The sequence below is a fragment of the Nanorana parkeri genome, unplaced genomic scaffold, assembly GCF_000935625.1.
Source record: "Nanorana parkeri isolate BGI_ZX_2015 unplaced genomic scaffold, ASM93562v1 scaffold1255, whole genome shotgun sequence".
Classification (NCBI taxonomy): Eukaryota; Metazoa; Chordata; class Amphibia; order Anura; family Dicroglossidae; genus Nanorana; species Nanorana parkeri.
Window position 1 is genome coordinate 369484 of NW_017307523.1, and position 13129 is coordinate 382612.

General features: G+C 42.9%; 1 protein-coding gene across 2 annotated transcripts in view; it reads right to left on the reverse strand.

Annotated features, from left to right (window-relative positions):
* Nucleotides 1-13129, reverse strand: part of SLC12A7 (solute carrier family 12 member 7) — a 152125-nt gene that overhangs the window by 101775 nt on the left and 37221 nt on the right. For both annotated transcript variants that reach the window (XM_018568866.1, XM_018568867.1), the window contains exon 2: nt 4454-4545. In XM_018568866.1, coding sequence (XP_018424368.1) covers nt 4454-4545 — 92 coding nt within the window. The remainder of the gene's footprint in view (nt 1-4453; nt 4546-13129) is intronic.

The window sequence follows — 13129 nt, forward strand, 5'->3', positions numbered from 1 at the left end:
ACATTTAGCTCTGCTTGCCCAGAGCGGGGCTAAATGTACAAAAAAAAACCCCAAAGCGCCCGAAACTGCATGTCCCAGACGTCGGGCGATAGGAATTCTACACCTCTACTGTTCATTCATAAACTGTGGACATAGTGTGTTTACTATATCCACAATCATGAATAAACAGGAAGTGATGTAGATCACTTCCCATTCATTCATAATTGAAAACACAGTAAACATACTATGTCCTCAAGCATTTACAAACACTCAGCAGTCTCTGATTGCTGAGTGCTTGCACCCACTCTCCATCCTGGATCGGCTGTCACAGGAGGCTGAACAAGAGGTGCGGGGAGGAGATCTTGATCTGACAGCTGGCTCCTCCCCCTACACCGCAGGTCTCTTGTGACAGCATTGAGAGCCGTCTCCGCCCACACACCGCTCTCCTGATCTGTCAGGAAGCTGAGCGGTGCGAGGAGAGACGCCGGCCGCTCACAGCGCTCTCCTCCTGCAGCGCTCGGCCTCCTGTGACAGTTTCTCCCCTCCCCGCTGGGACACAGAGCAGCGCCCAGCGGGGAGGAGGAGAGAAAGCACGGATGCACCGCTATTTCTGCTACAAAAATGGCACGGTCGGCATTTTGCCAAAAGTGTCATTTTCGGCCGATACGTTTCGGCACTGGAAATATCAGTGCATCAACTGTATAAAAATGTATGAAAATGAATAGAAAACCTAAAAATATTAGCATTAGGCGATGAATACATACATAAGTCCTAAAAACGTAACGTAAGAAGAATAGAACAGAATGAACGAGGTGCTATTTTATAGTACAGAAGCTAATTCTATGCCTTCGTTGAGACCCCCTGGAGCTAAACGAATAGATCCAAAACGCCTCTCTATTGCATACTCTCAAAAAAGGGGGTACCTTCATCACTCACCATTGGGATCCATTCAATACCGAAAATTTTAACCCTTCAGGATTTGAATTATGTTTTTCCGGAAAATGTCTAGGTACTGAGTGGTCGTCTTTTTTGTTAAGGATATTCATTTTCTGTTGTGCCATAGTCACCACTGTAAAACTGATGTTTAGAAAAGTGCTGGAGGGTATCTTTAATATCCACACTAACTCAAAACTCCCTCTATAAGTAAGGGACAAGAAAATGGAGTTCCTGGTATGAAACACATGCATTTAAACAAAAGAAAATCCTGATTTATGGATTCACCATTCCTATTTGCAATTTATTTTATATATTCACCAATCATAACATATGGCAACTAATAGGTGAAGTGAATAACGTTGATTATCTGGTAACAATGGCACCTGGAAGTAGGTGGGATATATTAGGCAGCAAGTGAATATTTTGTCTCTGAAGTTGATGGGTTGGAAGCAGAAAAACAGGCAAATGTAAGGGTTTGAGAAACCTTGACAAGGGCCAATTGTGATGTCTAGAGGACTGGGCCAGAAAAACTCCAAAAGTGCAGCTCTTGTGGGATGTTCCCAGTCTGCAAAAGTGATCCAAGGAAGGAAAAGCGGTGAACCGGTGACAGGGTCATGGGCGGCCAAGTCTCAGTGATGCACATAGGGAGTGAAGGCTGGCCTGTGTACTCCGATCCAATAGAAGAACTAATGTAGTTCAAACTGCTGAAAAAGTTAATACTGGTCCCAATGAAAAGGTGTCTGAAAATTAAGTGCATCACAGTTTGTGGTGTATGGGGCTGCATAGCCACAGACCAGTCAGGGTATCCATGCTCAACTGTGTCCACCACTAAAAGCTCCTAGAATAGACACGTGAACATCAGAACTTGACCATGGAGCAATGGAAGGAGGGGGCCTTGTCTGATACATCACGAAGGGTGTTGTTTACCTGTGGAAGAGATGGCACCAGGATGCACTATGGAAAGAAGAAAGGCCAGCGGAAGCAGTGTGATGCTTTTGGCACTGTTCTGCTGGGAAACCTTGAGTCCTGCCATTTATGTGGATGATACTTTGGCACATACAACTTACCTACACATTGTTGCTGACCAAGTACACCCCTTCATGGAAACAGTATTTACTGATGGCAGTGGCCTCTTTTAGCAGGATAATGCACCCCCAGAACAGAAATAGTTGTTCCTGGAACAATTTTATAAGAAAGGATTTGCCTCACATTGTAAAGATATTCTCTCACCTGTTGAGTTTGCAAGATAGCAAGTAAAGGACAATCTCCCCAATGGCAAAGAAACTGACCCCATCCACATACACTAAACGACGAAACTACACCTCCAATCAACCTTCCCCTTCCTCTGGCGTTCTGACCACATACCATATTTGGGGATAAAATTGACTTCAGACCTGTCCTGACTCCGACTCCAATTTTGCGACGCTACGCAAGACCATTCTGAGAGACCTTAAGGACTGGAGATTGCACACTTTCTCCTGGTTTGGAAGAGCAGCTTTATTAAAAATGAACGTTCTCCCCAGGCTCCTCTACCTCTCCCAAACCAGCCCTATTAAACTGCCGCTTTCGTTTTTCCGCACCTTAGAAGCCATCTTCTCCTCTTTTGTGTGGAATGACGGACGTCCTTGCATATCCTGGTCCCTACTCAAAACATCCAAAAGCAAGGGTGGCCTAGAGATCCCAGACATGTAACTGTACTATAAAGCTACACACCTCATTAGGGTCCTACACTGGCACCTCCATACCGAACTAAATTATGGTCATCACTTGAAGACGTGATGTCCGCAATCCCCCTCTCCTCCATGGTATGGCTCAGAAACGCTCTATGGCCCACAGCAGCTCGAAATCACCCTCTCATCAGAGCAATCCTTGAAGTCTTCTCCTCTGCTAGACGCCTTAACGCCCTCACCTCCCTGCATAGCCCAATGGAACCCGTGATGCATAACTGAGACTTTCCTCCAGGTGTCACAAGAGATTTCGTCTCACATTGGTCCCATGAACCCCCACTACAAGCTCACCTTTTTTTCAGATCCAAACATTTGCCACCAAAAACGACCTTTCAGATCTCACAAAAAGAGGGTCACTTCCCTGGTGGATCTACTTCCAGATACGACACTTCTTGATGGTGCCCACACGCCGATCCTCCGCCTCCAGAACCCTCACCCCCTTTGAGAGACTCTGCATGGGCAATGGCCCAATTAGACACTTAATCTCCTGGATACATAACCTGCTCAGGAATGACCTCTCCTCACATATGCCTCACCCGCGTACTAAATGGGAACGGACCCTCCAAACTACCCTCACTGACGACTCATGGTCTGAGATTTGCCCGGCAGCCCGTAAATGTGCGTTCAATAGCAGAATGCAAGCAACAAACTAGAAACTTCTGACATTCTGGTATAGAACTCCCCATTTACTATATCGCATTTATCCGGCCGTATCCCAGTTCTGCTGGAGATGCCACACGGCGAGGGCACCCTCACACACATCTTCTGGTCCTGCCCCCACGTACAACCCTTCTGGTGAAAGGTGTACGAAACTATCCACAAGATTACAGGAGCCACACTTCCCTTCACCCTTACGTATTCCCTTCTACACTGGGAACCTGGCAAACCTATGGGCGCATTTAAAATCGCTACACAGACACCTTATTAATGCTGCACGCACGATTATCCCACGCCATTGGCGGACAGACAATGCACCCACAATACGCGAATGGGTCATACAGGTTGGCCACGTCTACGAGATGGAGGAGCTCTTGGCTACTAAACAAGACACATTGGATAGCTTCAGAAAGATGTGGGCCTGCTGAACCTACTTTGCCAGTACCACTGACTTCACTACCCTATACTGAGACACCTTCCAGTTGAAAACAACTTGACAAAGAAACTGACAATTTCAACCCTACTCTATTCAGAATGAGAAAAAGTTTTGGTTTTAGATATGCTTTAACCACTTTAGAGCTAACATACACATACAGATATAAATGTATGTGCTCCCCTATGTGTTAGTAAAAGGCTTGTTATCCCCCTATATCATAGCAATAAGGTTAAGTGTAAAACTTAAAGTGACATAAAAAAAAAAAGTTTTAAAGCCCTTTCACCCACACACACACAAACAGTTGTGCCACACGTTACATAATGTCATGAACATTGAATTCAGAGCAATAATGAGCGGTAAAAGCGTTTAAAAAGTTGTTGCAATTTTGCGAACCAAAGTCTATTGCCATTTCACAGGCGTGCGCAATTCTAAGGCTTGACATTTTTTGTATCCATTTACCTGGTGCAATCTCATCTTTTATATTTAAAAACCAAAAAATTGGTATTGTGTGCACTAAAATTAATTTTAGCATATTTTTCCTAAAAATATCAACTTAAATCAACATTTACACACATAGCAGGCAACATAAAAAACTGCACCTAGATATTTTTTTTTTTTTGTACAGGGCCTCTGCTTTTAGGAAATATATAAAGGTTTTCAGCCAAAAATTCAGATATATTGCTCCAGCAACAAAGCAGTAAAAGATATGCACAAGTACCTCAAAAAGAGCCATGTTCTTTCCATCGTAGAAGTTGTCTTTTTCAGCTTCATTATGAATGAAGGGACTATTTTCTCGGGGATTTCCGTCTCCTGCAAAAAAAAAAAAGTGACATTAGTGACACTATAAGATATTTAAAAAGGGCAAAAAAAATAAATGATTAATAATAATAATAGAACGTTACAGTTTTTACTAATGTTGCTTGCAATATGTATAAAAAATCTTGAATAGATTGAAGTGACACAATCTTAAGAGTGTAAGCATGGCCAAAACATCATATTTTACAGTTTTTGTTCAGCTGGGAACATTTACCTTCACTTCTTTTTTCAGAGATGCAACAGGAAGCAGAAAATTGCTCTTTTAGACATACACTATATTGCCAAAAGTATTGGGATGCCTGCCTTTACACGCACATGAACAACAGTTTCAACTCTTCCGGGAAGGCTGTCCACAAGGTTTAGGAGTGTGTCTATGGGAATGTTTGACCATTCTTCCAGAAACGCATTTGTGAGGTCAGGTACTGATATTGTACAAGAAGGCCTGGCTCGCAGTCTCTGCTCTAATCCATCCCAAAGGTGTTCTATCGGGTTAAGGTCAGGACTGTGTGCAGGCCAGTCAACTTCCTCCACCCCAAACTCGCTCATCCATGTCTTTATGGACCTTGCTTTTTGCGCTGGTGAGCAGTCATGTTGGCACAGGAAGGGGCCATCCCCAAACTTGTTGAAATTGACCAAAATGTCTTGGTATGCTGATGCCTTATGCGTTCCCGTCACTGGAACTAAGGGGCCAAGTCCAATCCCTGAAAAACAAGCCCACACCATAATCCCCCCTCCACCAAAAACTTTACACTTGGCACAATCCAGTCAGGCAAGTACCGGTCTCCTGGCAACCGCCAAACCCAGACACGTCCATCGGATTGCCAGACAGAGAAGTGTGATTCGTCACTACAGAGAACACATCTCAACTTTTCTAGAGTCCAGTGGCCAGCGTGCTTTACACCACTGCATCCGACGCTTTGCATTGCACTTGGTGATATAAGGCTTGGATGCAGCTGCTCAGCCATGGAAACCCATTCCATGAAGCTCTCTACACACTGTTGTTGTGCCAAACTGAAGTCCACATGAAGTTTGGAGGTCTATAGCTATTGATTCTGCAGACAGTTGGTGACTTCAGTGCACTATGCACTTTAGCATGCGCGGTCATGACCCTGCTCTGTCATTTTACTTGGCTTACCACTTTGTGGCTGAGTTGCTGTTGTTCCCAGTTGCTTCCAATTTGTTATAATACCACTAGGGCTGCAGCTAACGATTATTTTCATAATCGATTAGTTAGCCTATTGTTAAGTTCGGTTAATCGGTTAGGATAAAAAAAAAAAGGCTCCAGTGATGGACTACTAGTTTCTATTGAGATTGTAGTCCATCACGGGAGCAAGCTTGGCGCGGTGGAAGTAAAAAAAAAAAGTGTGGTGTGCAATATAGTACATTATACAGCGGCGCAGTGCAGAATACCAGAAGCTATAGAGGAATGCAGCAATAGTACATTATACTATAATGTACTATTGCTGGGATTTGTAGTCCTCTGTAGCTGGTGTTATTCTGCATTGCGCTGTATATAATATATTATTGCTGCGATTTGTAGTCCTCTATAGCTGGTGGTATTCTGCAGTGCGCTGTAGAACGATTATACGGCACAATGCAGAATACCAGCAGCTATAGAGGAATACAACAAATGCCAGCAATAGTACATTATACTATACTATTATGTATATAATGTATTATTGCTGGGATCTGATGTATTCCTCTATAGATGGCGTTATTCTGCATTGCGTTGTATATAATGTAATATTGCTGGGGATTTGTAGTCCTCTATAGCTGGTGGTATTCTGCAGTGCTCTGTATACCAGCAGCTATATAGGAATACAACATATGCCAGCAATAGTACAACACTATACTATAATGTACTATTGCTGGGATTTGTAGTCCTCTGTAACTGCAGGTATTCTGCATTGCGTTGTATATAATGTATTATTGCTGGGATTTGTAGTCCTCTATAGCTGGTGGTATTCTCCATTGCGCTGTATAATGATTATACAGCGCAATGCAGATTACCACTGATCAGTTATAGAGGAACTACAAATCACAGCAATACATTATACAGCGCAATGGAGAATACCACCAGCTATAGAGGAACAACAAATCCCAGCAATAATACATTATACAAGGTGTTTAATTATTACTGGGATTTGTTGTTCCTCTATAGCTGCTAATGTTCTGCAGTGTGCCGCTTAAAAAAAACAAACCACAAGAGGAAACATTAAAAAGCTCCCGGCCGATCTCGACTTACTTTGAATAACGGTGTGGTCAGCGGGCAGCGGCGTTGTCGGCGGGCAGCGGCGAGTCGGAATCTCACCGGGAGGAGAGGGCCAGACGCATGTCCTCAACGTGTCCGGTGGCCGTGGCGTAAGCGGCGTCGCGTGAGCGGGTTTACCGGCTTAACCAACGTGGGTGTGAATTTTAGCCAACGAATCGTTGATGGAAAAACGTTGACAACGTTTTCCATCGTCGATTTTAATGGAATAATTGGTTGCAGCTCTAGTGAACTGGTGCTAGTCCTTTCCTATGTGAACAGGGAGGAAAGTGCTAACTACATGAGCAAAATGGAACATCATTCAAGTTGCACTAGTTTGTATTGAGGGCAGGCAAGGATCAGCTTATTTTAATAGTGAGCACTTTTCAATTTAGTCAGAATCTCTCAAAGAAACCTCTTATTATTGAAAAGGGCCCTCCCTTTTCAATAACAAGAGGTTTCCTTGAGAGATTCTGACTAAATTGAAAAGTGCTCACTATTAAAATAAGCTGATGTCATTATATTCAGATCACTACAGTTCTAGTGTAATCCACTCCCGACTTACTTTCAGAAGGCGGGCCCTCGATTGTCTGCAGGCCAGCGGCGGGTGAGGGAACTCACGGTGAGGAGGAGACCAGCGGCGTGCGCGACTTCAGCCTGTGCGGTGGGCGTGGCTTATGCGGATCCCGAACAGGCTAAGCAAACAATAGCCGACGAATCGACGATCGAAAAACGTTGCCAACGTTTTCAATCATCGATTTTAAGCGACTAAAATCGATTAACTGTTGCAGCTCTAAAAATACCACTAACAGTTGACCATGGAATATTTAATAGCAAGGAAATGTCACAGATGGACTTATTGCACAGGTGGCAACCTATCTTGGTACCACGCTTGAATTTACTGAGCTCCTGAGAGCAACCTATTCTTTCACAAATGTTTGTAGAAGCGTCTGCATGCCTAGGTGCTTGATTTTATACAGCTATGGCCATGGAGGTGATTGGGACAGCCGAATCCAATGATTTGGAGGGTTGTCCCAATACTTTTGGCAATATAGTGTATATTACACACACCAATCATGGAAAGGGTGAGGTGAAGACCCTCTTTGTTACCACACAAATGGGTCATTTCATTGCAAATCCTTTTCACAAATTTTTTTACATTTTAAAATATTACAAAATAAATAGTTTTACAAACCATGAAAAAATACAGGTCTAAAATATTATAAACAGTGAACCTGTATATTAATTTAAATACAAGGAAGGAAAAAAACTATATCAATAGCTTCTAAATATCAGACATATGTTAAAAGAGCGTGTTTCAAACAAACACACTCTGCGCAGTTAAAACCAGGCAGAGAGAGCTAAACCATATGTCTAATCCTTTTACATAACAGAAGATACTAGCACTGCATTCATTCAGCCATCTAGTCAAGTCACAGAAATTAAAGCAAGGTAAATAAAAATTCTGTATTACAATAACCATAACAAGAGATCTTTAACATGGTCATGCAAATAAACAGACAATGTGCTTTCCACTGTCAGGACAAAGTAACACAAGATAGAAACTAAATAAAAGAGAATATCAGTTCGATGAAAACCTACCAGCACTTGGACCTCCTTCCGAATAATTTAATATGCTCATTGGGGAATTAACAAAAATAAAAATCCAAGTTAAATGACAAAAAAAAAAAAAAATTGAAGAAAAGTAGCATAAGATTCCCAACTTGTTTCAGTTGATGCCTGTTGCACGGTAGCAACCAAACGATATAAGGCAACTCATCAGCCTTCCCAGGGTTTAAACTGCACCTAGGGCACAAAGCTGAGCTGCACAGCAACAGCAATACACTCTGACAGATTTAAGCCCAGGGATCGTCATCACCAGTGGTAAATAGTGCACAATCTCAAGGGGAGCATCAAACTGCTAGCAAAAAAGTGTCCTACAGAGGATTTTCATAAAACAACTTCTTTCAATTGTTAAAGATACACAAAAAATAAAAAACATAATCCCTACAGATTAAAAATATAAAAATAAATGACAAGGTTAAGAATGATGTTGTTAAAGCTCAAGCAAAGACTGATACAGAAATTACCCATGTGAATTAGCCACAGAGAATCAAAATTTTATAGTACTTAATGTAATTAAACCCAAATATGTCTAATAAGTAATAAAACTTTTTTTTTTTTAAAGCACAGGAGAGCTAAGAGAGAGGTGGAAAAAAAAAAGCCTAGAAATTATCCAAACAGAAAGTTTCAAACCAGCCATAAAGGACCTAAGAGACCAGGCATGTAGAACCTTCTATGCCATCAGGTGACAACTCTACAAACTAAAACCACCTGTAAGAGTTTGGCTTAAAATCTTTGATAGTGTGATCACCACAATCCTCCTATGGCAGTGAAGTTTAAGGCCCCATCACCTATCCAGACCAACCCAGATGGGAAACCAGCCCAACAGAAATATGCAATCTGGAATTCTGCAAGCACCTCTTCGAAGTCCATCGGAGTACCTCTAACAATGCTTGCCGGGCAGATTCCCTTTATTTCTTGCAGTACAGAGGGCACTATCATACTGGGACCAACTAAGCAGCCCCAACTCATACCAACATAAAGCCCTACTGGCCAACAAGGACCACTTTTTTTATATTTGTTTGTATTATATTAGACATTTTAATTAGTTTAATGGATTTAAAATAATGTGAATATTTTTTCTATTTTTAATTTTAGTATATTTAACTTTATTATTTTGTTAAATTTATTCGGTATGGCTCCCAGCCTGTAGATACAAAGGAGGAACGGGGCAGGGCAGAGGCGGCCAAGTGGTCTGTGTCCCCGCTGCCTCTGCCGATACAGGCGGTGAGAGCAGCGGGGATTGAAAGGGACACAGAACGCTGCAGCAAGCACCAGCGGGGAAGAGAATGGAGGAGCAGAGCCGCGGCAACTAATCGTAAATCAACTCATCGATGATGAGAATCGTTGCCAACTATTCTCATTATCGATTATAATCAATTTAATTGATTAGTTGTTACGGCCCTAGAGGAGACTTCACATTGTACTGGGAGAATAGGAGCAGACGGTGAAAATATCAGCATATTTCACCAACAGAGGAACATGAGAGATCCTGGACTTCTAAATCCTGAACATGGACTCACCCCATCCCCCTTTATATTATCCCTTACCCCTGTCCATGCCATTTAAGACAAGATGGTAAGGAGGGCCCTGCCTGTGAGGGCTTACAATCTAATAGGGAGGGGCAAGTGATACATGAGGAGATAAGCGTGTGGGGGTGGTTTGAGATAGTACAGTGGTTAGATTGAGGTGGGATAGGCTTCACTGAAGAGATGGACTCTTTAGGGTTTGCCTAAAGGCAGTCAGTCAGAGTAGGAGACAGACGGACAGGTTGGGGTAAGGAGTTTCAACGGAAGGGAGACACTCTAGAGAAGTCCTGGTGGAGAGCATGGGAGGAGTTGAGGAGAGACCTAGAGAGCAAGAGGTCTTGGCAAGACCAGATGGGACGGTTATCGTGATACTTTGAGACAAGCTTGGGGATATAGCCAGGGGCAAAGTTGTGGATGGCTTTGTAAGTGTTTGTTAATATTTTGAATCTTGTCATTCGAGGGATTGGAAGCCAGTGGAGGGATTGGCAGGGGGGGGTTGCACTCAGTGGTTGGTTAGGAGGATGAGTCTAGCAGCAGCAATTATGATAGACTGAAGAGGGGATAGCCTGTGTAGTGGTGGGCCAATGAGGAGGGAGTTGCAATAGGCAAGACAAGAGATAACACATGAGTGGATGATAAACTTTGTGGCTTCATTGGTAAGGAAGGGGCGTATCTTGGAGGTGTTATGGAGGTAAAGGCATCAGGATTTGGATGTGGGGCAGAGAGGTGAGGTCCAAGTCAAGGATAACATCTAGCACCTTGGCATGTGGGGAAGGGAGGGATAGTTGTGTTATCAATCTCAATGGAAAAGTTGGGGGAAGGTGGACAGGGAGGGGGATATCATGAGCTCAGTTTGTAGAAGTGTTTTGACATCCAGAGTATGTCAGTTAGTAGATTAGCGAGTTTTAGGAGGGCAGTTTTAGTGGAGTGTTGGGGGAGAAAGCCGAACTGGAAGGGGTCAAGGAGGTTGTTACCAGTGAGGTGGCGGCTCAGACAGTTGTAGATTAGGCATTCTAGGAGTTTGGAGGTGAATGGGAGTAAGGAGATTGGTCTGCGATTGTTAAAGTTGGATCCAGTGAGGGTTTTTTGGTTATTGGGGGTGACCAGTTGGTGGAATGTACAACACTTTCATGTACAAAAACTGCCGAACAGCTATCTTCAAATCTTGACTCAGAGTGCATGGGTCATCAAAGAAGCCAACTGTGTGTTATTCATGCCTGCAGGAGGCATGGCAAGGGAGAAAAGGTGACATTCCTTCATCTGGACAGGACATCAAGCGTTGCACCCTGTGGTGTTGATAGGGGTGTATGCGCATTGGGAAGACACCCTCAAGATATCCGGCTTTGCATATGAAGGTGACTGTCCATTGTCTAAAGATCAAAGGACAAGGTGTTGACCTAGGCCAAGGAATTATCTGCAGTACGATGGTGCCCCCTGCTGGAGGACTACAGTGCAGGTGGACAAATATGAAGGACGATGCCGATTGGCCGAAAGACCTATAAGGGACAGGCTCTCTCTTTGAGCCCAGCCAGGATATAGGAACCAGAGGACGGACTTGCTGTGTAAAGTATTCTCTTTATTGTCTTATTGTACTTTTGTATCTTTTATTATGTTTAGACTTGTGTGTAAATAAATAAGACCATATCTTCTTTTAACTATTGTATCGTTATCATCAATGGAAGCAGAGAATAGCAAGTTAGCTTATTTCAGGAAGCCAAGGCAATTTAGATATTACATTTGGCACCCCAGAAGCAGGAACGTAGAACATTCTACGTAGAACCCAATCCCTAATTTATTTTGTCTTGAGTTCCTAAAAGCTGAAGAAGTTAAAACCTCTACAAGAGACACAGACCTGAAGACATCCATCTCTACAGTGGGCGAGATTTGCGCTGGTCGTGAGTTTGGAATCCAGTCTGAGGGATACTTAAAGTTCTGTTACACCATCAGTGAGCGGGCGCGCATATCTGGTTAGTATACGTTTCTTATCTTGGGCTGGTGTATGTGTTACATATTGGTTTTTTTTGTATTGCATAAGTTGTAGGCCTGTTTAGCTGTTCAGTTTGTGCCAGCAGTAAAGGGCTGATCACCCTTTGTTAACTGATGTACCCTGTAGATCTATAGGATAGAACCAGACATCTTTGAGGAGAAAGTGGGAAAATATATTGTTGTTTTTTTTCACGTGAAAAGGGAAGTAGCTTTCCGCTCCAATAGGAGATCCCTCTGGCCTAAGATCTGTAGTCGTAGTAAGGATTAGTGTGTGAGGGTAACAGTCAGTGGTGTTAAGGAGACGTGAATATCTCCTTGGTGGACTATAAAGGTCCAGGTTAACTTGGAACAGCTGTGTGTTTGTTTGTGTGTGTATCTGTCTGTAACTGCTTGTAATTGCGTATTCAGTGTCATTAACTGGTGTGCAGGTACTAGTTAGACATCTTTCATTGTGTCCTTCATTAGCATGGCAATGGAAGTAGTTGGAGATTTTCTTACAAAGCATGCTTCTGCTAGCTTCAGCACATGTGCAGATGATGCTTTGACCCATCAGTTTAATGATTTGTTAAAGCAATGTGATCTTCACAATGATACAGTGAAGACTAAACCAACATCTAGAAAAGGAAAAAAAAGCGAGAATGGTGAATGTTTTGAGCATGTTGTTGCGAATGAGAGAATTTGCAGAACAGAAAGAGCTTCAGTGGTACACTGAAAAAGCACAGCTAAGAGAACAGATAGAGAATGTTAGATTAAGAGATTAACTCAAATTGGGGAAACTCAGCGGATAGAATGAAGGAATTGCAACGCATAATGGGGGGGAAGAGATGCTAGAGGTACAAATGACCTAGAAAATGCCAAATTTAGGAGGGGTGATGACAGAGTCCTGTTTTGTAGTGAGTATTTGTCCCTGTATAGGGCCACATACAGTTGTCCTGATATGTCTCCTGATGACAGCAGTTTTGTGTACTCTATGGCTAATAAATGCACGTTTGTGGATTGCCATAAGGGGGGGGGGGGGCGTTTGCATTTACGTAAAAAAATAATCTAAATGTGCATAGAAGGGACTATATCACGTCAAATAATGGGGCAGACGTGGAAACCCTATGGCTGGAGCTAGATATGACAGACGCTAGCCGTAAACCTCTTGTGGGTATTTGCTATAAACCTCCAAATATAGGGGAATAGGGAGAAG